The sequence below is a fragment of the Dendrobates tinctorius genome, unplaced genomic scaffold (genome assembly GCF_039654945.1).
Source record: "Dendrobates tinctorius isolate UK_male_01 unplaced genomic scaffold, ASM3965494v1 ptg000265l, whole genome shotgun sequence".
Taxonomy (NCBI): domain Eukaryota; kingdom Metazoa; phylum Chordata; class Amphibia; order Anura; family Dendrobatidae; genus Dendrobates; species Dendrobates tinctorius.
Genome location: NW_027361932.1, coordinates 13,744,665 through 13,770,401, shown reverse-complemented (window position 1 = coordinate 13,770,401; position 25,737 = coordinate 13,744,665). Strand labels below are relative to the sequence as shown.

Here is a 25,737-nt window from a genome sequence, read left to right as displayed (position 1 = left end):
GCGGTCCGGTCAGAGGGGTGTCGCTGGTCTTTGTCCGGCGCCTCCCATCTTCTTACGATCCCAGTCCTCCTGCTTGCTTCGTGTGGATGACACACAGTCTCTTCGGCACCGCTCTCCTGTGCAGGCATACTTCTCTGTCCTATTGAGGGCAGAGCAAAGTACTGCAGTGTGCAGGAGCCGGAAGAGGTCGAAGAGCCCCGGCATTTACAAAAGTGTGTAGTGTTATAAATGTACATCGTATACCACAAGTCTTCACCCACATTTGCCTACTGTGTACATGGATAAATCCAGCCCTGGTCTTGGCGTATACAGTAAACTTTGGCTTTTTCGTACCAAAAAAAAAATGAAATCCAAAGAAACCTCAATCTTGGCTTATTTCGGCAGGTTGCCGGCATGATAGAGTTTTCCCGTGCCACTGGTCGCTCCTCTGATTTGAACAAGTTAATGCTAAAACATCTGAATGATGCCTTGGAATCAAATCAACGAGAGGCGTACACGCAAGTCCTCTTCAAACTTACAGCCATGCTTATCAGCAGCAAAGGTAAGGATCGTACTATGATTGTAAATAGACGCATGACAAAGTGCCGGTGTTCTTAATCCGAAAAGTAAAAATCCTTTTCAGAATGTGATGCTCAGCTTCTGCACCACTTATGTTGGGCCCCTCTTCGTATGTTCACTGACCATGGCATGGAGACAGCCATTGCCTGCTGGGACTGGCTTTTGGCAGCTAAGAATGGGATTGAAGTGCCGGTAAGGACTAAATGGATGAATTAAACATAATAGTGAAAATGTTTCATCAAATTCGTTGGTCCTTATCGTACTTTAATTTCTGGCATTGTATTTTATTTTTCCAAAATTCATTTGGTATTTTCACAGTTCATGCGAGAGATGGCCGGTGCATGGCAAATGACAGTAGAACAGAAGATTGGACTTTTCTCACCAGAGGAGAAGGAAGCGGACCCCTTGGCAGCCTCTGAACAAAGTCAGCCTCATCCATGTCCTCCAAAAGTGAATCCCCATTATATATGGATTGATGTGAGTTGTAATTTGCTACCCACTTTATACAACAGGGCAATGAATTGGAGGAGTACTTTGAGTTGTCAGTCTTGTACATGTGTATGAAAAGCTCCTGGCATATTTGACGAATATATCTATAGACTTAGCATATGCAAAAAATGTCCTTGTCTCAATCGCCTCATTGGTGGACACAGGAAACCATGGGTGTATGCTGCTGCCACTAGGAGGCTTACACTATGCACAAAAAAGTTAGCTGCTCCTCTGCAGTGTACACCCCACCGACTGGCACTAGGTTAATCAGGTTTAGCATAGTATCAGTAGGAGGTGGACACTGGTCTTTCACTAGACCCATGTCTACCTCGGTTTTCTGCGATTTCCAGTAACGTTTCTTCTTTTTCAGATGGAGCTTCTCCTTTACCTCTGGAGGGATACAGTGTGAACATTCACAAATGTACTCCCACGTAGAGATTATGAGTACGGCGTGTACTGCCACCCTTTATCCTGATATGTGTAGTCGACAGGACCCCAACCCCTTACACAGAAGAGTGTTTAGGTAATCCAGATTTGGTCCTGGCCCCCATCTCCTACCCACTAGCCCACCAAAGCCTGTCAGTTTTAGGAGGCATGGATGTCCCACAGTACATGAATTTCGGACGTCTGATATTTCCTGGATGGAGAGGTACATCTCTTTCTCTCTCTTCCTCTGGTTCCTTTCCAGTGGCGACGAGTGGAAGTTGCTTGTCAAGATTCAAGTAAAGAAGAAGATACGAAGAACAAAGGATGAAGACAGAAGAAAGATGTTGAGTTTTTCCCCCCTAAATCCTCACTTTATTGCTTGGGCTTTAGTATAATTCTAGTCCTTTTGAGATCCATATGTGTCGTTTCCTTTGTTTCTTTATGGATTGTGGCACTGGGCTACCTTTTGCAGCACTTTTAGGGCCTCCGCGCCGCTTCCCCCTGCTCCGGCGGTCACTGTCCTTAATCTAGGTCCCGGCTTCTCTCAGGCCAAGTCTCAGCGTTTGGCTCCGCCCCCATCTCCTTAGCACTTCGGGCGGGCTTTTCTCTCGCCCGTCGCTTCCACACTTCCTCTTCTTGTCCCCGACGGCTAGTTCCTCCCCCTCCTCCCAGTTTGATCAGGCAAGTTTTCCACTCTCCTGGACCTGGTGGTTAGCTCAGCTCCTTCTTCCGGCCTCAGAGTGTGGGCTTTTTCAGCGTTCACCCACCCCTCTGCAGCGCATGCTCTCTCTGCTGGTGCCTTTCATTCTCCTTGTGGTCGCTATTTTCCAGATTTTTGATCCGGAAGGTGGCATTTCCTTGCAGGACCTGCATCCTCTCTACCTACAATTGCACTGCAGCCCTCTACAGCCTGGAAGCAGACTTCAGGATACTTGCATCTTACTGTGAGTAGCTCTGCTCTGCACACTGACACACTCCTCTGCATTCTTTTCCTGTCTCCTAATCTTCTGGCATTAGTTAGTGGGTCTGCTCATCATGCTTAATCCTAAAGAAGAGCGTTCTCGTCCTCCTGCTTCCTCTTCTTCTTCCTCTGCTCTTATCAGACACTTTGTATGCTCTTCATGTGAATTCAAGCTTCCTTCAGGTCAGTCCTCTCCCTTCTGTCTGTACTGCAGCAGCCATGCTTTGCCCACTACCCAGGAGCTCCCTACTGCCCCAGTAGAGTGTGGTGCCCCTATCCCAGTGTGGGCTTCCTCTCTATCACAGTCCGTGGCGGACCTCACCAAGGTGTCGCAGACCCTAGTGTCCGTTCTTGACAGGTTGCCCTTTTCCGGCCCCCACCATTACTAGTGGGTCGCTGGACTCACCGGCTGTGCCTACCAACATAGGCCATAAGAGATCCAGGCAGGTGTGTTGTTCTAGGTCCTCTTCCCGCTCTATCTCTCCCCCCGATCTTTCCCTGGCGGTCAGCCTCTTCCTGATCCTCCTCTCCTGAGTCAGGTGAGGCGGTTTCGTAGTATGACCAGGCCTCTAATATGAGAGACATGGTTCAGAGCCTCATTGTGGCGGTCAACCAAACCTTCAGCATTAAGGATACCTCTATGGAACCTGCACAACAGGCAGTTTTGTTTAGATGGTCGAAACCCGCTCCCATGATCTTTGCTCCACATAGGAAATTTGAGGAGGTATTTCCCAGGGAACGGGAGAACCCCGAGATCGATTCTTCGAATCCCGTCCTCCAAGAGGTACTTCTCTGGTTCCAGGTTTCCGTGTGTCCATTTCTTCCCTTCTCAGTTCAAGGGTCATTGTTGCCGTCCCAAAACGGGAACGTTTCATAGGTTTCAAAAACCCGTTTGTGGTGCCAAAAAAGATCAGCATGGTTCGATCCATCCTGGATCTAAAGTTACTGAACAAAAGTGTCCGACTGTGACATTTCAGGATGGAGTCCCTTCGTTCACTAATTGCTTCCATAGAGGCGCAGAAGTGTTTCTGTGCTCCATAGACATCCAGGACGCCCATCTCCATGTCCCTATCTTTTCAGGGCATCAGAGATTCCTGCGTTTTGCCATGCAGCAGAACCATTTTCAGTTTCAGTTTTTCTAGGCATGCTGTTCCAACACCCGCCAGACAAGGGTTTTTTTTCCTGAAGAGTAGAGAGCAAATCTCCAGGAGGGGTTCGCTCTCTTCAGGGCCCTTGGCTTCCATCTTTCCGCTCAGCCATGGCAGTCCTGGGAAGGATGGTGGCAGCGTCGGAGGCCATTCTTTTTGCGCAATTCCATTCAAGACCACTTCAACAGGCCATCCTATCTCAGTAGAACAAGTCTGTTCTCTCTCTGGATTGCTCTCTTCCCGAGTCAAACGATCTCTCAGTTGGTGGCTGTCATCCCCTCTCATCTTCCAGGGTCAGTCCTTTCTTCCTGTTCACTGGCAAGTGGTGACGACGTACATCAGCCTTCTGTCCAGGGACGTTGGTCGGCAGAGGAATCCCCTCTGCCGATCAACATCCTCGAGATAAGGGCCAATCTTTTGTCCCTCCGTCACAGGGAAAGGCCTCTCGGGGGTCTGCCAGTCCGAGTTCAGATGGACAATGCCATGGCATACGTCAATCACCAGGGAGGGTCTTGGAGCCCCTTGGAGATGGCCGATGTGTCCAAGATTCTCCTCTGGGCAGAAGCGACGGTCCCGGCAATATCTGCAGTGCATAGCCCCAGCGTGGACAATTAGGCCGCGGCAGGATAGTGGTCTCTGCATCAGGAAGTCTTCCATCAGATTTGCCTTCGATGGGGAACTCCAGATGTGGACCTTATGGAGTCCCGGCTGAACAGGAAGGTTCCACGGTTCGTTTCCAGGCCCCGCAGTCCTCTCATGGTGGGCACTGACGCTCTGGCCATACCCTGGTCATAGTTTGCGCTTCCCTATCTTTTTCCTCCCCTCCCCCTTCTTCCCAGGTTGTTGTAGAAGATCAAGGCAGAAGGGGTGCCGGTCATTCTGATTGCACTGGATTGGCCCAGGAGGTCCTGGTTCGCAGAGATCGTCAATCTTCTCGCAGACGCCCCCTGGAAGCTTCCAGACAGACCAGATCTTCTGTCCCAAGGACCAATCTGCCACCAGATTTCTCGGTCGCTCAATTTAACAGCGTGGCTGTTGAAATCGAGTTTCTGGGAGCGTCCGGGTTTTCAGATCGGGTGATTCACATCATGATCCAGGCTAGGAAGCCGTCGTCTTCCAGGGTTTATTATCGGACTTGGAGAGCCTATTTCAGATGGTGAGTCTAATCACATTCTCCCTATGTCCTTTGTTCTCCCTTCCATTCTGGCGTTTCTCCATGCGGGTCTTGTTCTTAGTTCACTGAAGGGCCAGATATCAGCACTTTCTATTCTTTTTCAAAAAAATGTATCTTCCCGTTTTCAGGTCAAAACTTTTCTCCAAGGGTAGCGCATACTGTGCCCCCATACCGGTCACCCGTGGTCCCCTGGGACCTCAGTCTAGTCCTGGAGGCCCTTAGGAGTTCTCCCTTTGAACCTCTCCGAGAAGTCTCTGTCCTTTCTGTCTTGGAAGGTGGTGTTTCTTGTGGCCATTACCTCCATTAGGCACGTCTCGGAATGTATCTCTTTCCTGTCACCCTCCTTTCTTGGTTCTTCACCAGGACAAGGTGGTTTTGCGGCCTCTACCTTCCTTCCCAAGTTGGTGTCCGCCTTTCACCTAAATGAGGATATTGCCCTCCCTTCCTTTTGTCCTGCTCCATCTCATCCTCTGGAGCGTTCACTGAACAGGTTAGACCTGGTTAGGGTTGTGCGGGTCTATCTGGCTAGGACCGCCCCTTTTAGGGAGACGGACTCTCTCTTTGTCATTCCAGAGGGTGCGGCCTCCAAGGCTATGATTGCTCGCTGGATCATAACTGCAATTCTGGAGGCTTACCGGGTCAAGAACAGAGTGCCTCCCCCTGGGATTAAGGCTCACTCTACCCGGGCAGTGGGCGCCTCCTAGGCAATACAGCATAGGGCATCCGCCCTGCAACTTTGCAAAGCAGCAACCTGGTAAGTTCTCCTACCTGAATGGAGTTTTTGCTGTTTCCTCCCCAGGGACTGTTTTGGGATGTCCCATGGTTTCCTTTGTCCCCCAATGAGGCGATACAGAAAACAGGATTTTTGGTTACTTACCGTAAAGTTTGTTTCTCGGAGCCTTCGTTGGGGGTGCCAGCACCCTCCCATGTTTATCAGGTCTTTTTACTGTGTTATGAACCAATAGGAAAAATGTCCTTTTGTTTCCAGGTAAGGGCCGGCACATCTCGGCGGGCGCACTGCGCATGCTCCCGCCATTTTATTCCAGGAAGAAGCAGAGGGTGGGGGGGACAGCAGGAAGTACTGTGGAGTCTCGGGGGACCCCATTTCTCTCTTCTCTGATGTGCTAGATCATATCAGAGGAGAGAGAAATTAATGGAAAAGTGGACTTTTGTGATCGTCGTCAATTGAGGAATAACGGTGAACAGAAGACTGGGGACGGTAAAAACCTTTCCGAATCATGTTCTCCGGGGTCTCAACTACCCCCTGTAGCCGAGACGCCTGAGATTTTCCAACGCTGGGGGCACTATACACTTATTTCTCAGCTGAGGAATAAGGCCCCTTAACTGCCACCGTTTAAAATGAGTATCGGCGGTTGTTAAGGGGTTAACACCTTTGTAGTGGCGATTTGTGTGTTAAATGATAACATTGGTGTCCAGTGATTTTGGTGCCAACAATGTCTGAACGGTTTTATATTAGGTTTATTGTGCTGGTTAAGAATATGACTTTTGTTTTGCCATATTGGCTCTACTTTGAGATGTTTATAATAGTTTATTAATTACAGTAGAATTCCTGCTTCAAAAAATGCAACATAATTACATATAATCATATTTTATTACCTAAGATACTTTTAAATAGTTAACCTATGCAATAGCTTTTGGTGTTTTATCACACACAAGTCGCATTGGGAAAATGCATTATTTTCAAGGATGAATTATCTCAACTACTAGAACCAATCCAGCAAAAGCTCACAAACATAGAGTGTGGCTTTATGTATTTTTCAGGACATGGAGAAGATCAGGTGGGTAGTACCTTAGAGAGGAATGGTGTGCTGTGTGGTCAGTTCCTAGCTATTGTAGCCCAAAAAGGAGTAGGTGATGTGATGCAGTGACCATGCAGTTGTGCTGCTTTAGTCATTATGGTTCATAGGAGAAGGGAAAGACTCCACTATTTCAGTGTCTGTAACAATTATGAAGATACTATGGAATCTGATTGCATAGGATAAGAACGAATCTGAGACCGAAGTTGTGACAAAATAAACTGTATTAACAAGCAAGGTGTAAAACATAAACTAGCAGAGATTATCCTCAATTTACAGCGAAGTGTAAAACGGCACAAAACGAAAATATCCAGCAACAGCGTTAAATGAAGCTGAGTGCTACCAGCATTTATACGTAATGAAAATGTCCAGCAACTTTCATGGCAGTCCAGAAATATGCAGATGATGTTCAGCAATGAGGTTCAATGAGGAGGATTTCCTGTGTACTACTTTAGGGCTGAAAAAGTCCTGCAAAGTCCAGCACCACAGCCCGCACAGACACAGTTCAAGAATTAGTACACTGATAATAAAATCAAAGGTTCTTATTGACACAGCAGTTCCAGAAAAGTATAACTCCTCACTTAGACGTCCGAACAAATGTAACCACAGCCAGGATCAGGAAGCTGCACAGATGACTTAAGGCGGAAGTGATGGGGCAGAGCACCGAGTAACGAGCAGCAGTAGGAGCTACAGAAGCAAGCCAGGAGGAACCTCAGGAGCCAGCTGCACACAAAATACTCAGGCAAGGAGTGTTTCCCAACCCAGACTTAAATAACAGGGCAGACAGGAATTTCAAGGGCAGGACGAAGTACCAGACCCCATCTTGGACCGGGCAAAACAGGCTCCATGGAACATCTGGAATCCTTACAGTCTGCCATATACTACACTGTAGAGGTCTGAATGCATAGTCTCCTTTTTTCTGGACTGCAAACTCCTGAGAAGATTACCCCTATCTTGCTGATGGGTGTAAGACCTAATAATGGAACCAACATTTATTAGATATTTATGGCAGCTACTTACAATATGATGTAAACTAGTTTGGCCCGTGCAAAATTTTAGCACATTGGTCGTCGGGGGCGCAGGCAATTTCGGAAAAAGCAAGCTGGTCAAATTTAAATGTATTTCTTGAGCTGATGAGCACAGACAGGTATTTACAGGGGTTGGACAAAATAATGGAAACACCTAATGTTTTGGCATCATAATCTTCGAACATGTTATAAACATGCAAACCGTGACATATGGTAATGTTTTGTAGTTGATTATTTGTGTTATGTGATATGTGTATGTAAATTAACTGTTTGTTTTGCAGAATTGTAAGAACATTGATGAAAACCTGATACCAATGGCAGACCTCTCGGATTTTCAAAGAGGCCAAATTGTTGGTGCTCGTATGGCAGGCGCTAGTGTAACAAAGTGCCCGAATGCTTGACGTGTCAAGAGGTACTGTCTCCAAAGTAATGACTGCGTTTGAAAGAGAAGGAAAAATGTCCACAGCAAAGCACAGGTCCGGCCGAAAGTCGGAGTTGACTGAGAGAGACCGTCGGACTCTAAAGCAAATTGTGAGAGAGGATCACAAGACCACGGCTCCGAAAATCACTGCTGAGCTCAATGAACACCTACAGAACCCAGTTTCCACGAAAAATGTTCGTCGGGAGCTGCACACATCTGGATTCCACGGAAGAGCTGCAATTCGAAAACCGCTGCTCTCAATGACAAATGTTTCCAAGCATTTAGAGTGGTGTAAAAACCTCCAGAAAATAGGTCCCTCGAGCAGTGGAAGCATGTGATATTCTCAGACGAATCATCGTTTACCCTATTTCCGACCTCCGGCCGAGTGTACGTTTGGAGAAAGCCGAAAGAAGCATTCCATCCAGACTGCCTTCTCCCAACCGTAAAACATGGCGGAGGTTCTGTGATGATCTGGGGTGCTATTTCGTGGAGATCCGCCGGGCCAATGATATCCCTTCATGGAAGAATTAACAGCCGCGATTATTTAGGCATTTTGGGCTACCAAGTGCATCCTATGGTTCAAGCACTGTTCCCGGAGGGGAACGCCATCTTTCAGGATGATAATGCACCAATTCATACAGCTAGAATCGTTAAAGCATGGCACAAGGAACATTGTAATGAAGTTGAGCATCTCATCTGGCCCCCACAATCCCCAGACCTCAACATTATTGAGGATTTATGTCCAATTTTAGAGATTCAAGTTAGACGTCGATTTCCGCCGCCATCGTCGCTCAAAGAACTGGAGGGTGTTTTAACTGAAGAATGGGCTAAAATTCCTTTGGAAACAATTCACACCTTGTATGAATCCATACCTCGGAGAATTGAGGCTGTAATCGCTGTATGTACACCATATTAAACTAACTTTTGTTGATGTTTCCAGGTGTTTCCATTATTTTGTCCAACCCCTGTATATATGTAGATTGGTAATACAATAAATTGTTTTGATAAGTAGAGGCCAAAAAATGTTTTCCGTTTGAGGTGCCACCTGTAGGTCATTGTGTCTTTCTGCAGGTTTATGAAAATGAATGTTTAAACTATATTTAGTGATAAAATCGTGAATGTGTGGTTTGTTTGGCTATTTTCTTGCTGAAGGGGGCAAGTTTACCTTTCAAATGGTGTATCGTGTGTGTGTGTGAGGCGAAGTAATCAGCGAAAAGGCAGTGCAGTTTACAAATGTGTTCTTTGGGGTACTGTGGTGCCACCTGTAGGTCATATTTCCTTACTGCAGGTTTATGAAAATTAATGTTTAAACTGTATTTTGTGATCAAATCGTGGATGTGTGGTTTGTTTGGCTATTTTCTTGCTTAAGGGGGCAAGTTTACCTTTCAAATGGTGTATCATTTGTGTGTTTGGGTGCAGTATCAACGGGGATACAAAGGAATCACCGAAAAACAGTGTTTAGAAATAATAAAATTGATATTTCCGAAGGTAATACTTTGGTAATATTGCGGTCCTTGAAGTTGGTTTGATTTGAATGTATGGCCCTGGGACCCCAAAAAAGGTTGTGTACCCCTAGTCTACATAGAATCCTATCAGCAGTAACTGCCATCTTCTATCTCAGTAATGTAACAATCTGTCTTCACTGGATACAGATTTTTCCAAAAAAATGATCAGTCCTGGAGTAGAAGGAAGCAGATTTCTCTGATGAGATATGTTACAAAATTGCTTATTTTGATGAGTACTATTGAATTGTGAATTTAAAAATTAAAAGGACAGCTATTTTTTAACCTTTTCACGACATCAGATGTATCCATATATCCATCCAGGAGGATGGGAAAGAATTCCTGATCTTGGACGTATGGAAACGTCCAGGCGATTTGGCCCGGGCAGGAGCTGCTCACGATCACCACCAGGTGTTCAGCTTGCAGAACAGCACTCACTGCCAGGAGCGTTGCCTACACCGCTCCTGACAGTTTAAACCTCTAATTGCTGCTATCGATCGCAGCATTTAGAAGGGAGATGGAGGGTGCTCCTTCTGATCGACGCCCCAACGATGTCATGCGCAGTACATGATCTAACTAATTTGTGTCAGTGCAGCACTGACAGTTATAAAGCATGCTCCTGCATTGCTATGCTTTTATAACTGCGATCAGGGCTGTGAAAGGCATAGTTCCATAGTGGAATTAAGGTAAAATCTAAAAGAAAAAGAAAAAAAAATTGTTTAAATATCACAAAATAACTAAAAAAATATATATAATGTACCTATAAATAAATATTTTTATGAAAAAAAAAAAAGGTACACCTATTTAGTATCGCTGCATCCAGAACAACCCGACCTAAAAAACTGTACCAATGGTTAACACCTTTAGAGAACATGATTAAAAGAAAAAAAGGAAGCAAAAAATTTTGGTTTTCCATTATACCACATGTTATACAAAAAAAAAGTGGGAGTAAAACATGATCAAACAGACGAATGTATATAAAGTTGGTAATTTTGTCTGCAAAAAACAGAGCTGTATGGCGGCTTATCAGTGGAAAAATAAAAGTTATATTTTTGTAAGGTAGCGCTTGTCATTCAGGTAGGAGAAACTCGCAAGGCAGCCGATAAATCAGGTCTGGTACCGGTTTCTCAACATAAACTCAGTCCATTCGGTTTATTATGCAGCTTAAACCATCAAACAGCAACAGAAAGTTCATATCAAATCAGCATATAGTGTCCATGACAGAGCTCCCCTCTGTTAATCCTGTGGTCACACAGGCTTTGCTATGTCCGGTACGCAGGCTCTCAAGCCTCACAGTTATATCCCCTGTCAGGGTTACCTCATGGCTGCTTCTTAGTGCATACGTTCGTTCCCTCCAGGGAACTATCAGACACACGTCTCCATGTGCACTCAGAAAGCCAGACACATTTTCCTCAATCGGCCTCACGTCAGCCAGACGAGACCTTCCATACGGACCAACCGGGTCCAAGCATTCACACATGTGACCTACCCTGGCCACCTTATATGGTCCGTAGCCACGCCCACCGGATCACATGCCTATGACCTCATCACAGGTCCTACAAGCATTCACACACATAATTTACTATGGCGTCCTAGACACACTCCCCTAGGTGGGTTTGTAGGTGATTGATCCCACCCGTCTCAGCAATCACCTGAAGGCTTCTCCGTAACACATTGGAACAACAGATCAGCTCTGCTGATCAGCACATAATCAAGCCTTCATCCCAAGGCCACCCACCTTGGGATACATAGCTGTCATTTAGGACCCTGCTCCCGTTACCACTCTGGACATGGCTATCCGTCCGTCCTGGAACACCCACACAGCGCCTCCTAGCGGACACAGTGGTCACTACACCACATACCTCCCCCTCTGTTCAAGCTTGTGGGGTTGAACACACGACATCACCCAAGGATCTCGAGACTGGGCACCCATGTCACCTTGCCCCACAGGTCGAGAGAACCGTCTCCGTCTGTTTTGTCTGTCATACAGCCTCTTATCTACGTTAGACCTCCCCCACCCCCAGCAGTCAGAATATTGGCCTTGGTCTTTGGCCTTCCAGTCACAGTCCGTCTGCGTCATCATACACTGTTTAGTCTCCATCCTCTCCCTGTCCCGTTTCCCGACCGGCTTTCCTGGTTGGTGCGGTCATAAGTCTTAGTCAAGCCTACTGTCTGGCCTGAGTCTGACCCATTCAGTGTCTCACAGGAACTAAGGTCTCTCAGCCTCATACGGCCCGTCGAACTGCCACTTGCAGCCTTTTGATGTCCTTGCCTTGCTGTTAGTTTTCAGCCACCTGCCATGTCACTTCTTGGAGGGTCCCTTACATCTTGGGTTGAAGGCAGCTGCCACCTGATGTTCCGCACCTCTTTGTTGATCTGCAGTCGGTCCAGCCTCAACTGCTCAATCTCTTGCAGGTACCTCACCCGATACTCCAAGACCATCCGAATGTTCCTCAGGCTTTCCATGGAGCCAACCACTGTGACGGGAATCACGCCCTCTTCAGCTGATACCTGGACTTAATCATCCGGAGGGATCCTCACCCTTGCCACACCGGAGATATGTACAAGGTCTTGCATTACCTTCCCGAGTCTTCCAATGATTCTCCCAATCAGACCTTTGGGTACGGGAATTATATCTTCTCCCAAGCCCAGCCGTTTCGTTGCTTCCTTTGCTAGCTCTAGGCGTCGAGCAGCTTTCATATTATTCTGCCTATACAACTGCTTAACGTGGAGACATTGCAGATGCATATTTTTCAGGACAGCTACCCGGTTTGCTGTGTCTTCCCTGGCTTATATCATTACCAACTGCCGAGTCTCAGGTGCCCAGTGCACCTTTCATGCCTTGACCGCCTCCTGAAAAGCCTCATGCACACCTTCCTCAGCACAGGCTTCTTGCGTGTCTTCGGGCACGTCAATCACAGACTTGAAGGTTGTGGTCTCGCTCTTTTCCTGGACAGAAGGCTCTGGGTTTACCACGGACACTTCCCTCACTACAGTTGTCTCGACCGGGTGACTATCTTGGTCAGTTCTTAGCTCACAAACTTTGAGATTTATCCTCTTCAAGACCCTTTGCCAAGATGGGTACTGGCAGTTCCGTCTTGTTATCACTCGCGCTCGGCCGCTGTAAGTCGTCGTCCAACCTCTTCTCCAGCAGAAGACCTCTTACAGTTTCTTTGAGCTCCAAGACTTCTTTCTCGAGCTCCTCGACCCTGTGCTCGGTCATTTGTCTCAGGACTCTTTCTCGTTTGACGTGTTCTTCCACTGTCTCTTTTATCAGCTGTATCTCATGATCCTGTTCCCTTTTGGCCATCACGTGTCGCACCACTACTTCTTTAATTATGTTTTCAATGGGTACCACTGGGTCGGCCCCATCAGTCGAGTGAACCCTCCAGTCATCGTCTGACCATGTGTCTGCTCCAGACATCTCATCTACCAGCTCACCATCAGTCATGTCATGAGACGTCAGGTCCGTAAGTTGGGCAGACACACCCCCTCTTCCGGTCCCTTCTACATCTGACCTGTCCACTTTAGGAGTTGTCACCGTCTCAACGTCGGCTAGCTCAACAGTAGGATGGTCTCCATCCCCTGCCTCTTCAAACAAGATAAAGTCCCGGCCCCTCTCAAAGAGATACACTAAATTTGATAGGATACTGCCACCTTGGCACTCAGTCCTTTTCGACCCCTCAATTACCACTCTGTCCACCGTATAGTCCACAGTTACCCCATGGTGGCAGCGAACCTTGATCTTTTTCTCGGTCAGACAGACATCGAGAGGAGTCCCTGTCAGAGTCACCTGACTCTATGAATCCAGCCGTCCAGAGGCTCCTACACGGTGTAGCATCACAGTACACACCTGTGGCACGTTGTCATCCGGAAAGCATGTCCCACACTCAGGAAAAGTCATACACACACACGACTGTTCCCCAGACATGTTCCCTGAGGTAACCAGTGCTGCCCCTTCTGAAAACTCAGCCCTTTTCTGGACCACTGCCGCCCCTCTCTGGGACTCCACCCTTTTTTGGGCTACCACCCCGATTTGGGTCACCGCCCCCTCTGGGACTCCACCCTTTTTGGGTTACCACCCAGATTTGGGTCACCGCCCCCTTTTGGGATTTCCCCATGTCCTTTCTACAGGTCTCCTTAGACCACAGTTCACACCAAAACAGTTTGTCTCTTGGGCCGGTACTGGCCCTTTAAGTACGATACCACACAAGTTCTTGCTGGCACCACCACAGCTCCTGCTGTCACCGTTCTCCCACACACAGCTGCTGGTGTCACCTTCGTAACCCCGAGTTACAGCAAGCCGCTTGTCACCTTCGTAACACCGCCGAGTTACAGCAAGCCGCTTGTCACCTTCGTAACCCCGCCGAGTTACAGCAAGCCGCTTGTCACCTTCTTGACCCCACTGAGCCACCGCAAGCTGACTTGAGAGGGAAAAGAAAAAAAAACCACACACATAGCACAAAACTCACGTGTCCTGTCTGTGCTATTCAGGACGTCCGTCTCCTCCTGAGACTGTCCTACACACAGGACACACCGGGTGCTATTCAGGGAGCCGATCCTTCTCCCAGGGTTTCCCAACACACCGGCCTCACCAGGTCCAGGGGCTCAGCAGGTGCTCCAGGGATCCGATTCTTCTCCCAGAACCTCCCAACACTGATCCACCAGGAACTTGCACACTGAACCCTCCAGATACACAGTCTTTCTCACTGACCCCGGTCAGTACAACACGGACACCTTTCCGTTACCTGTGTCGGCCACACAGGTTCTCGGGTACCTCTTATCCACAGAGGCACCCTGTAGCAATCCACAGTCTTTCTCTGACCCCGGTCAATATACCACACGGCTTTCACGACCGTCACCTGCTAGCCACGCAGGTTCTCGGACCTTTCTACCACAGAGGTGTCCTATAAATCTCTTTCACTGACCCCGGTCAGCATATCACATGACTTTCAAGACCGTCCGCCCTCCTGGCTCAGTGTTGCCAGCACTGCAACATGTGCTTTTGGACACTGTCGCTCTTAGCAACCGAATTTTGCAGACCTCGTCCGTTGCCCCTAGCAACAAGGCTACAACACTACCCTTTGCATTCTCCACCAATTGTAAGGTAGCGCTTGTCATTCAGGTAGGGGATACTCGCTAGGCAGCCGATAAATCAGGTCTGGCACAGGTTACTCAACATAACATAAACCATCAAACAGCAACAGAAAGTTCATATCAAATCAGCATAGCGTCCATGACAGAGCTCCCCTCTGTTAATCCTGTGGTCACACAGGCTTTGCTATGTCCGGTACGCAGGCTCTCAAGCCTCACAGTTATATCCCCTGTGAGAGTTACCTCATGGCTGCTTCTTAGTGCAGACATTCGTTCCCTCCAGAGAACTATCAGACACATGTCTCCACGTGCACTCAGAAAGCCAGACACCTCTTCCTCAATCGGCCTCACGTCAGCCAGACGAGACCTTCCATACGGACCAACCGGGTCCAAGCATTCACACATGTGACCTACCCTGGCCACCTTATATGGTCCGTAGCCACGCTAACGGATCACATGGCTATGACCTCATCACAGGTCCTACAAGCATTCACACACATATACTTTACTATGGCGTTCTAGACACACGCCCCACTCTGGACATGGCTATCCGTCCGTCCTGGGACACCCACACAGCGCCCCCTAGCGGACACAGTGGTCACTACACCACATCTCTCAGAATACATGGATGAAAAAATATTTTTTATTGCTGTTAAAATGCCAAAACATAGGAAAATTATATAAATGTGGTATCGCTGTAATTGTACTGACCCAAAGAATAAAGCTGCCTTATCAACTTTACCACACACAGAAAGGCATTAAAAAAAACTAAAAAAGTTCCTGAATTGCTGGTTTTTGTTCATTCTGCCTCCCAAAAATCCAAATAGCAAATGATCAAAAAATGTCCTGTGCCGAAAAATGGTACCAATAAAAACTTCTACCTGTTCCGCAAAAAGCAATCCCCTCACATGACTCTGTAGGCAGAAACATTGAAATATTATAGTTCTTAAAATATGGCGATGCAAAAGCTAGTTTTCTCTATCGCTTCATTGGGGGACACAGGAAACCTTGGGGTGTATGCTGCTGCCACTAGGAGGCTGAAACTGTGCAAATAAAAAAGTTAGCTCCTCCTCCGCAGTGTACACCCCACCGACCGAGGCCAAGCTGGTCAGTTTCAGCTTAGTGTCAGTAGGAGGTGGACACGAGCCTTTCACTAGACCCATTTCTACCTTGGTTTTCTGCGATTTCCAGTAACATCTCTTCTTTTTCAGATAGAGCTTCTCCTTTATCTCTGGAGGGATACAGTGTGAACAATCACAACTGTACTCCCACGTTGAGACTGAGTATGGCGTGTACTGCCACCCCATATCCTCATATGTCTATTTCAGCAAGACCCCAACCCCTAACACTTGAAGCGTGTTTAGGTGATCCTGATATGATTCTGGCCCCCATCTCTTACTCACTTGCCCACCATAGCCTGATGGTTTTAGGAGGCACGGTCGCATCTTCTGGAAAGGTACATCTCCTTTCTCCACAGGTTTTCCAGAGGTGATAGAGGAGAAGAATCTAGTAAAGAGGAAGATAATGAAAAAGAAGAAGAGAAGTTTAAAGAAGATAAAGAAAGAAATTAACACAAAGGTAAGTACGAAGAGTGGTAGTAAGCAGAAGGTCTCACTATCCTAAAAGATCCTCTCTTATTTATTTCTGCCTCTTTGGGGACACAGGGTTACCTTACTGGTAATTTCTGGGCCTCCACGCTATCATCCCTTGCTTGGCGGCTGCTGTTTCTAAATTTAGGCCCCGGCTTCAGCGCGGCCTAGTCCTGGCATTTTTGCTCCACCCCTCCTTCCCTTCATCTCGGCAGGCTTTTCTCCCACCCGTCACAGTTACGCCCTCTTTTTTTTCACCGGAAGGTTACTCCGCCTCTTTCACCTCAGCAACTTTGGGGGGCTTTTTCTCGCTGCCACTGGCCTACCTCCTCCTCTGTCTCCGGGGGTTAACTCTACCTCCTCCTGGCAGCTTCGGGCGGGTTTCTTCTCCCGACCTTTGGTGTCACCTTCCCTCCTCTTTGCTTCGGCAGTTAGCCCCGCCCCTGGCAGCCTCATCGAGTCAGCCTTTTCAGGTAACGCCCCCTTCTCTCTGTTCCCCTTTCAGAGAAACCAGTTTCTGTTTTCGTAGATTTGCTTGTTCCTGTGGGAAGTGCGTGCTTCCTTGATTCCTAGCGGCTTCCTGGGTGTCTTTGCGTTAGCCCGCCTCTGGTGGTAATTTTTTCCTGTGTTCCTTCTGACTTCCTAGCATTTTTCACCTGGGTAGTAAAGTCTTCTACATATTACAGAGACAGTCCCCATCCTGCGATTCTCACCTCTGCTCGTATTTTTGACTAGTTCTTGTAGTCTTCCCACCCTTGGATACTGCTTTGGGATGTCCCATGATTTCCTGTGTCCCCCAATGAAGCGATAGAGAAAAGTAGATTTTGGGTTCTTACCATAAAATCTCTTTCTTGGAGCCTTCATTGGGGGATACAGCACCCACCCTTTTTTTTTTTCTACTGATTCCGTTCATGTTGCTTCTCCTACTGCTTTGACACCAGCTGACCAGCTTGGCCCCGGTCGGTGGGGTGTACACTGCGGAGGAGGAGCTAACTTTTTTATTTGCATAGTGTCAGCCTACTAGAGGCAGCAGCATACACCCCATGGTTTCCTGTGTCCCACAATGAAGGCTCCCAGAAAGAGATTTTACAGTAAGAACCCAAAATCTACTTTTTGCAAATGTTTTTATAATGGTGTCAGTTTTGGGTATTTAATGTCATATAGGTCCCTCAAAGTGACTTAAAATGTGATGTGGTACCTTAAAAAAAAGGTTTTGTAAACTTTGTTGGAACAATGAGAAATCGCTGGTCAACTGGTAACCCTTCTAACTTCCTTTCAAGAAAAGAAAGTTTCAAAAATTATGTTGATTTAAAGTAGACATTTGTGGTAAATTTCGTGTGACATAACTCTAATATCAGGGCATAAAAATTACAAAATTGCTAAATTTTCAACATTTTTGCCAAATTTTCATTATTTTTTCACAACTAAACGAAAGTTATACCAAACAAATTTTACCACTATCCTGAAGTACAATATGTCACGAAAAATCAATCTCAGAATTAGTAGTATATGTTAAAGCGTTCCAGAATTATTTTTCTCATAAAGCGACATTGCTCAGAGTTGTAAAATATGGCCAGGTCATAAAGGTGAAAACAGGCTTGAGGGGTGAAGGGGTTAAACAATACAGGTTGGTTGAAACGCGTTTTTTACACTACCATTTTTGCTGACCCTGTTTTGCTTTGTTTGTTTTCTAGTTTCTGATGCAGCGGTTTGAAATTGCCAAGTATTGCAGCTCTGATCAGGTGGAAATATTCTCCAGTCTCCTGCAGCGATCCCTTTCTTTGAATATTGGAGGGGCAAAAGGGAATCTAAATAGGCACGTAGCCGCTATTGGACCCCGTTTTAAGTAAGTGATTTTTTTAAATCTCTTAAGGAAAAAATATATATGTAAATTCAGCTGTTAATGTATAAAGTTTAACTTCTCATTGATTTATTATGCAGGGTAATGTTTTGATATGCATTTATTTCCTGCTGCCTTTCTTCACAAAGTAACAACCCTCTTTCTGCTCCAGTAATGTGCTCATAACCCCTCTGTTACCTGATTACAATGGCCCCACAATACACATCTCTTCCAATCTGACAATAATGTTTAAGCTTCATTTTAACACAATGTTTGGATTTGGACCATTTGTAAATTAGTCATTTCTCACTGGCCCCCCATGTGCAGATGGCATAATTGAAGCCTATGAATGGACAATAATTGGAACAATGTCATTTATAGATCTCGTCCTTCTGCTGGTGTCCTGCTTATGACATTAAACACTATTGGTATAAGGAACATTTGGTGTCACACCGTTATATTATGGAATTGCACACGCTGCATCTTCTTAAAAAATGACCTTAAATGACTAGGTGCTCATTTGAAGTCCAGTTTTTGTTATTTTCACCTAATTACTGAAAGATTGTGTAAATCATTTGCGTGTCATCTTCTCTTTAGGCTGCTGATTCTAGGGTTGTCCTTGCTACATGCCGATGTGGTTCCTAATGCCACCATCCGTAACGTTCTTAGAGAAAAGATCTACTCAACAGCATTTGATTACTTCAGGTACAGTATTAAAAGGAGCCTTTCACTCGATTCATGGGCAGCATCTGTTGGAGCTGGTCTTCCCAATTACAGCTATAGTTGAGGCCAAAAGTATTGACACCCCTGCAATTCTGTCAGATAATCCTCAGTTTCTTCCTGAAAATGATTGCAAACACAAATTCTTTGGTATTATTATCTTCATTTAATTTGTCTTAAATGAAAAAACACAAAAAGAATTGTCCTAAAGCCAAATTGGATATAATTCCACGCCAAACATAAAAAAGAGGGTGGACAAAAGGATTGGCACTGTTCGAAAAATCATGTGATGCTTCTCTAATTTGTGTAATTAACAGCACCTGTAACTTACCTGTGGCACCTAACAGGTGTTGGCAATAACTAAATCACACTTGCAGCCAGTTGACATGGATTAAAGTTGACTCGACCTCTGTCCTGTGTCCTTGTGTGTACCACATTGAGCATGGAGAAAAGAAAGAAGACCAAAGAACTGTCTGAGGACTTGAGAAACCAAATTGTGAGGAAGCATGAGCAATCTCAAGGCTACAAGTCCATCTCCAAAGACCTGAATGTTCCTGTGTCTACCGTGCGCAGTGTCATCAAGAAGTTTAAAGCCCATGGCACTGTGGCTAACCTCCCTAGATGTGGACGGAAAAGAAAAATTGACAAGAGATTTCAACGCAAGATTGTGCGGATGTTGGATAAAGAACCTCGACTAACATCCAAACACATTCAAGCTGCCCTGCAGTCCGAGGGTACAACAGTGTCAACCCGTACTATCCGTCTTCGTTTGAATGAAAAGGGACTGTATGGTAGGAGACCCAGGAAGACCCCATTTCTTACCCCGAGACATAAAAAAGCCAGGCTGGAGTTTGCCAAAACTTACCTGAAAAAGCCTAAAACGTTTTGGAAGAATGTTCTCTAGTCAGATGAGACAAAAGTAGAGCTTTTTGGGCAAAGGCATCAACATAGAGTTTACAGGAGAAAAAAAGAGGCATTCAAAGAAAAGAACATGGTCCCTACAGTCAAACATGGCGGAGGTTCCCTGATGTTTTGGGGTTGCTTTGCTGCCTCTGGCACTGGACTGCTCGACCGTGTGCATGGCATTATGAAGTCTGAAGACCACCAACAAATTTTGCAGCATAATGTAGGGCCCAGTGTGAGAAAGCTGGGTCTCCCTCAGAGGTCATGGGTCTTCCAGCAGGACAATGACCCAAAACTCAATTCAAAAAGCACTAGAAAATGGTTTGAGAGAAAGCACTGTAGACTTCTAAGGTGGCCAGCAATGAGTCCAGACCTGAATCCCATAGAACACCTGTGGAGAGATCTAAAAATGGCAGTTTGGAGAAGGCACACTTCAAATACCAGGGACCTGGAGCAGTTTGCCAAAGAAGAATGGTCTAAAATTCCAGCGGAGCATTGTAAGAAACTCATTGATGGTTACCGGAAGCGGTTGGTCGCAGTTATTTTGGCTAAAGGTTGTGCAACCAAGTATTAGGCTGAGGGTGCCAATACTTTTGTCTGGCCCATTTTTGGAGTTTTGTGTGAAATGATCAATGTTTTGCTTTTTGCTTCATTCTCTTTTGTGTTTTTTCATTAAGACAAATTAAATGAAGATAATGATACCAAAGAATTTGTGTTTGCAATCATTTTCAGGAAGAAACTGAGTATTATCTGACAGAATTGCAGGGGTGTCAATACTTTTGGCCACAACTGTATGATTAGGTTTTCTTTCAAACGCACCGGCATTTCATAGAAAACAGTTTGAAAAGCTAACCGCGGGCTATAGGGAAAGACCTGACTAGTGTGGCGATGTCTCCTCTTTGTTATCTCTGCTCTGCTGCATTTGATTGTCAAGTATTTTCCTATGTACCCGCATGGCAGAGACTTGTCAGTCAACTAGATAGGTGCTGGGGGGCTGCTCCGGACATTTTCTTTGCAGCTCTTTATAGAAACATGTGGAGCCAGACTCTTATTCATGCTGCCCGTGGATTACGCAGCATGAATCGAGTGATATGTTCCCTTTAAAATCCTTTTTTTATTTGTTTTGTTGTGCATGCAAATATGAGGTGATGAAATATCTGTTCTGATTAGACTGGCAATTTTAATTGTGTATGTTGAGCAATCCAACATAGTATATATCATTCATGACCATAATTGACCATTTTCTAATCTTTGTCTTTGTACAGTTCTCCTCCTAAATTCCCAACACAACCAGAAAAGCAGCTTCGGGAAGATATAACCATTATGATTAAGTTTTGGACAGCCATGTTTTCAGACAAGAAATACCTTACCGCCAATCAGCTGGTTCCTCCCGGTGAGGTTGTCCACTCCTGTGTGTGCAGTAGGAGTTCACTTGTTGATAAACTGTATCAAAGTTATGCATTAAGTATCAGGATTGGTACCATCACAAATCCGCTCTAAAAATGTACCTATTAATTTGTCTCAGATGTTGTCATGTGGTGCATTTGTATGTTTGCCTACACTCATGAAAATGTGTGAGTTTTAGAGATGGGCGGACACCTGGATGTTCTGGTCCGGCAGGTTCAGCCGAACAGTTACAAAAACCGTACCCGATCGCGAACCTGGACCCCATTCAAGTGAATGGGGTCCCAAATATCCGGTGTTTGCCACACTGTCATGTGCATGACAGCACGGCAAACACAGCTTCTGATTGGCGTTTAAATCATCCCCGCCGGTCAGAGAGCCGTGGTTCCCATGCTGTCAAAAGACAGCGTGAACTCTCAGCTGTGATTGGAGGTATAAAGCTTACCTCCAGTCATTAGTGTCAGCTGATGGGACTACTGATCCCATCATCCGACACCTGCTACCGCTAATTACAGTGAGAACAGGAGCGGCGGATGGGAGTATTCATTAACCACTACTGAGCTGTAAATACATTTTTTTTTAAAAAAAGCGTAGGTTCGCCTGTATTTTTGCCAACCAGCCAGACAAAACTCACAGCTGGGGGCTGCAACGCTCAGCTGTCAGCTTCAGCAAGGCTAGTTATCAAGAATAGAGGGGTTCCCATGCGGTTTTTTTTTAAAATATTTAAATAAATAATTTAAAAAAAATGGTGTGCGGGGTCCCCCCATTTTTGACAACCAGCCTTGCTAATGCTGACAGCTGGGGGCTGGTATACTCAGGCTGGTAAGTGGCCATGGATATTGGGCCACCTAGCCTAAAGATTACAGCCCGCAGCTGCCCAGAAAAGGCACATCTATAGGGGTTGTCCAGTATTAGAAAAAATGTCAATCTTTTGTGATGTCTATTAACCATTCTTCGTATTGACCACATCCTTTTTTGTGGTTTGTATTCATCTATAGATAATCAGGATCCCTCAGTGAACAGCCTGTCTGTAATGGGAGATGTGACCCGTAGCAATCTAGATGTAGCGGTGGGCTCTCGGCAACAGACTACTCAGGGCTGGATAAATACATATCCCTTATCCAGTGGCATGTCTACAATCTCTAAAAAATCAGGTATCACATTTGATATTTATTTGTTTATGATAATTTTTAGAGACTGTTACTCCAAATGGAAATGGTAATTTTGTCTTTAACGTAAATAAGATATTCCGTTTTATATATTGTTCTGTTTTCAGGATTGGCAAAGAAAACAAACCGGGGGACCCAGTTACACAAGTACTACATGAAAAGGAGAACTCTGCTTTTATCTCTCCTGGTATGTGTATTATTTAACATATGATCTTCAGAAGCAGATTCTTAAAGGGAATTTGTCAGTAGGATCAACCCTCCTAAGCCGTCTATATGTGCATGTAGGTCATAGGATGCTGAATAAAATTTTACTTTGATATCTGTAATCTGATGTCTTATTCCATAAAAAAATCCATGGTTTTCTTATATGTAAATAAACTGTCCTGGACACTGGGCCGGACACTAATCTGCATGAGAATCTCCCAGAGATTATTTTGTAACAAAATGGGCCATTGCCAGTGTGATGGGTAATGGCCATGCTCTGCTGTCCTGACCTCACACTGCAGAGCTGTGTGTGATTATACCTGACACATCTGCAGGTTCCTCTCCGCTTCCAGCTCACAGGCAGACAGGGTTGTAATGTTATTACAATAGAGCCAAGCTGTGAGAGCTGCAGCTGCAAATGTATTTATGAGACAAAGTTCTGTTAGTTACATGTCTCACACAGGTAATGTCCACTTTCATATAAAGTAAGGTCTGGAGGCAGATTCTCATGCAGATCAGTGTGCAGCCCATAGCCTGGAACAACTCATTTACATATAAGAAAAACATGGATTTATCTAGAATAAGACATGGAATCGCAGATATCAAGGCAACATTTTATTTAGCTTCCTATGACCTACATGCCCATATAGATGGCTTAGGCGGGATGATCCTATTGGCAGATTCCCTTTATCAAATCTTCTGTACTGATAACTACTCCACAATGTATGTCTGTGTAGCCTGCAAAAATCCCCTGTAAATGTTTACATCTTAAAAGGAATGTGTCATAAAAAATGGCCTATTGTTTAAATTAGGTTTCTCTCTTGCTTCATTGGGGGACACAGGAAACCATAGGTGTATGCTGCTGCCACTAGGAGGTTGACACTATGCAAAAAAAGAGATAGCTCCTCCCCAGCAGTATATATCCACCAGCTGGCAGAAGTTTACTCATTTTTTACCTTAGTGTCAATAGGAGGTGGACACGGCTTCTCTCAGCCTCGTATCTACCTTTAGGTTTTGTTGTTTTTTATTAATGATGTTTATTTTTCATATTCAACTTGTGATTTGGGCGATGGAGTGTAACTGGTCACTCCGCTCTCCCCCCTAGAGACCGGGAGCACAGTGTGGGAATGCGTCACTACTGTACCCTCTCGTGTCTACCAGGCAGGACCCCATGCCTCCTAACACTTCAAGAAGCATATTTGGGGCATCCGCAAGCTGAAGATGCGGACTGGTGCTCCCTTCTACGCCGCCCGCCTTCCAGAACCGGTCGCTCAGGAGAGGAAGATGGAATCCTACTCTACAGCTACTGGTGATGTCCAGTGGCCCCGAGGTCTGTAAGCAATCGTACCCTACGGCTTCTGGTGATGTCCGTTGGCCCTGAGGTCTGCACGCAAGTCCGTCTTCCAGCGCCATTCTGTGAAGAGGGATGCGGCATCTCCAGGACAGGTATCATGCGACAGTGCAGGGGGTTCCATATAAAAAAAAATATTCCCGCCAGGGTATCATCTCTGGTGCCCCTGCAGACGAGCTGGCAAACCTGGCTGACGAGTTCGGCCACATAGAAAGATACCTTGTCCGCTTGCCTCGATACAGCCGCTTGTTCAGCCATAGCAGATGGCAACGTCAGCTCTATCCACAGGGTCCTTTAGCTCATGGCCTGGAATGCGGATTTCGCTTCAAGAGGTCCCTCACAGGTCTTCTTTTCCACAGCTCTCGACTCCTTAGACAGGAGCTGGACAAGATCATCTCCATCGCCATGGGAGGAAGGAGTACATCTCTTCCCCAACAGAGAGCCTACCGTTTGCAACGGCATACTGTTCCCCTCTTGCTCCTTCCGGAGGGTCACTCCACAGTGTTACCCCCGACAGGACGAATTCCTGGTGCCTCAACAAAGGAAAAGACCCCTCTTAAACCAGCCCTGACCTGGCGCTCAAGACCTGTCAAACCAGGTCAGGTTTCAACAGATTCTCCTCAGCATGACGGTTCACCCCCACCTAGAGGGTCTCTCGGGGTGGTTGGTCATCTTCTTCAGTTCCAGGACAGATGGCTATCCGTAGTCGACGACACCTTAGGTCCAGGACGTCGTCTCCTATGGTTAAAAAACAGTATTTTTCCACTCTCCCTCAATTTTAGTCCCTTTTTTCGACTCTCGTCCACCAAAGACTGCCTCTCTCATTCCGGTCTTCTAGGCTGTCCACTTCTTTCCCAAGGCGCCATTATTGTCCCCGTTCCCACACGAGAGCATTTCTTAGGTTTTTATTCAAACCTGTCTACTAAACCAATATGGGTGTCTGTGTCACTTCAAGATGGATATGTGCGCCTGCGTCACTTCAAAATGGAGTCCCTTTGATCCATGGTAGATTCCATGGAGACGGAAGACTTCTTCTGCTCGAAGGACATTCATCAGGGTCTTCATTTCTGATTCACAACGCAGCCGTTGGGCATAGCTAACGCCACCAGAGTGTTTAGGGAAATAATGGCGACAGCCATGGTCACTCTATGCAGCAGGGGCATCCTCGTCTTTCCTTATCTAGAGAACGTACCCTTCAAGGATGCAACACCCTTGGCGTGCCAGGATAAGGGTATGGGTCGTCCTACACATTCTCTCCCATCTGGTCTGGATTGTCTATATCACAAGGTTGTCTCTGGTTCCGCTACAACGTCTTGTGTTCCACCACCCAGACAATGATTTTCCCACCCAAAGAAAAGTTTCTAGAACTTATGTGTGGGTTCGGTCTCTCAAGGTTGTTCTTCCCGCTTCCTCCGTTTCTACAGGGATGTCCTAAGCAAGATGGCTGCTTCAATGAAGCAGTCCCGTTTGTTCAATCCTTCATGTGTCCTCTTTAACTCTTATTCCTAGCCAGATGGAACAGGTCACCCTGTTCCGTTCCCTCAATAAGTGTCTCAATCCCTGAAACTGTCCCTGAAATGGTGGGAGTGTCCCCAATCGGTCCATCTCTAGAGGTTCCTTCTGCCCATTCGTCGGAAGATAGTAACGATGGACACCAGCCTTCTTGGCTGGAGAGCAGTATTCCAAGATTGGACGGTCCAGGGTCGATGGTCAGCCCAGGAGTCTTCTCTCTCTATCAAGAACCCCTGAGCTTTTCCACGGATAACCAGCTCGAGTCCAGTTCAACAACGCCACGACTGTGGACTATTGCAATCATCAAGGGGGAACTTTAAGTCGGGCAGTGATGTCAGAGGTCGCTTGGATCCTGTCTTTGGTCAAACAGAGTGTCCTAGCAATTTCCGTGGTACACATCCTACGAGTGGAAAATTGGACGGCACAT

The 25,737-nt window shown here is 46.1% G+C and overlaps 1 protein-coding gene across 2 annotated transcripts in view; it reads left to right on the top strand.

Moving 5' to 3' along the window:
- The window catches only part of PI4KA (phosphatidylinositol 4-kinase alpha), a 201,207-nt gene that overhangs the window by 131,213 nt on the left and 44,257 nt on the right, over window positions 1-25,737 (top strand). For both annotated transcript variants that reach the window (XM_073559137.1, XM_073559136.1), the window contains 8 exons: window positions 385-541; window positions 623-750; window positions 877-1,035; window positions 17,902-18,053; window positions 18,645-18,752; window positions 20,936-21,063; window positions 22,073-22,228; window positions 22,351-22,430. In XM_073559137.1, coding sequence (XP_073415238.1) covers window positions 385-541; window positions 623-750; window positions 877-1,035; window positions 17,902-18,053; window positions 18,645-18,752; window positions 20,936-21,063; window positions 22,073-22,228; window positions 22,351-22,430 — 1,068 coding nt within the window. The remainder of the gene's footprint in view (window positions 1-384; window positions 542-622; window positions 751-876; window positions 1,036-17,901; window positions 18,054-18,644; window positions 18,753-20,935; window positions 21,064-22,072; window positions 22,229-22,350; window positions 22,431-25,737) is intronic.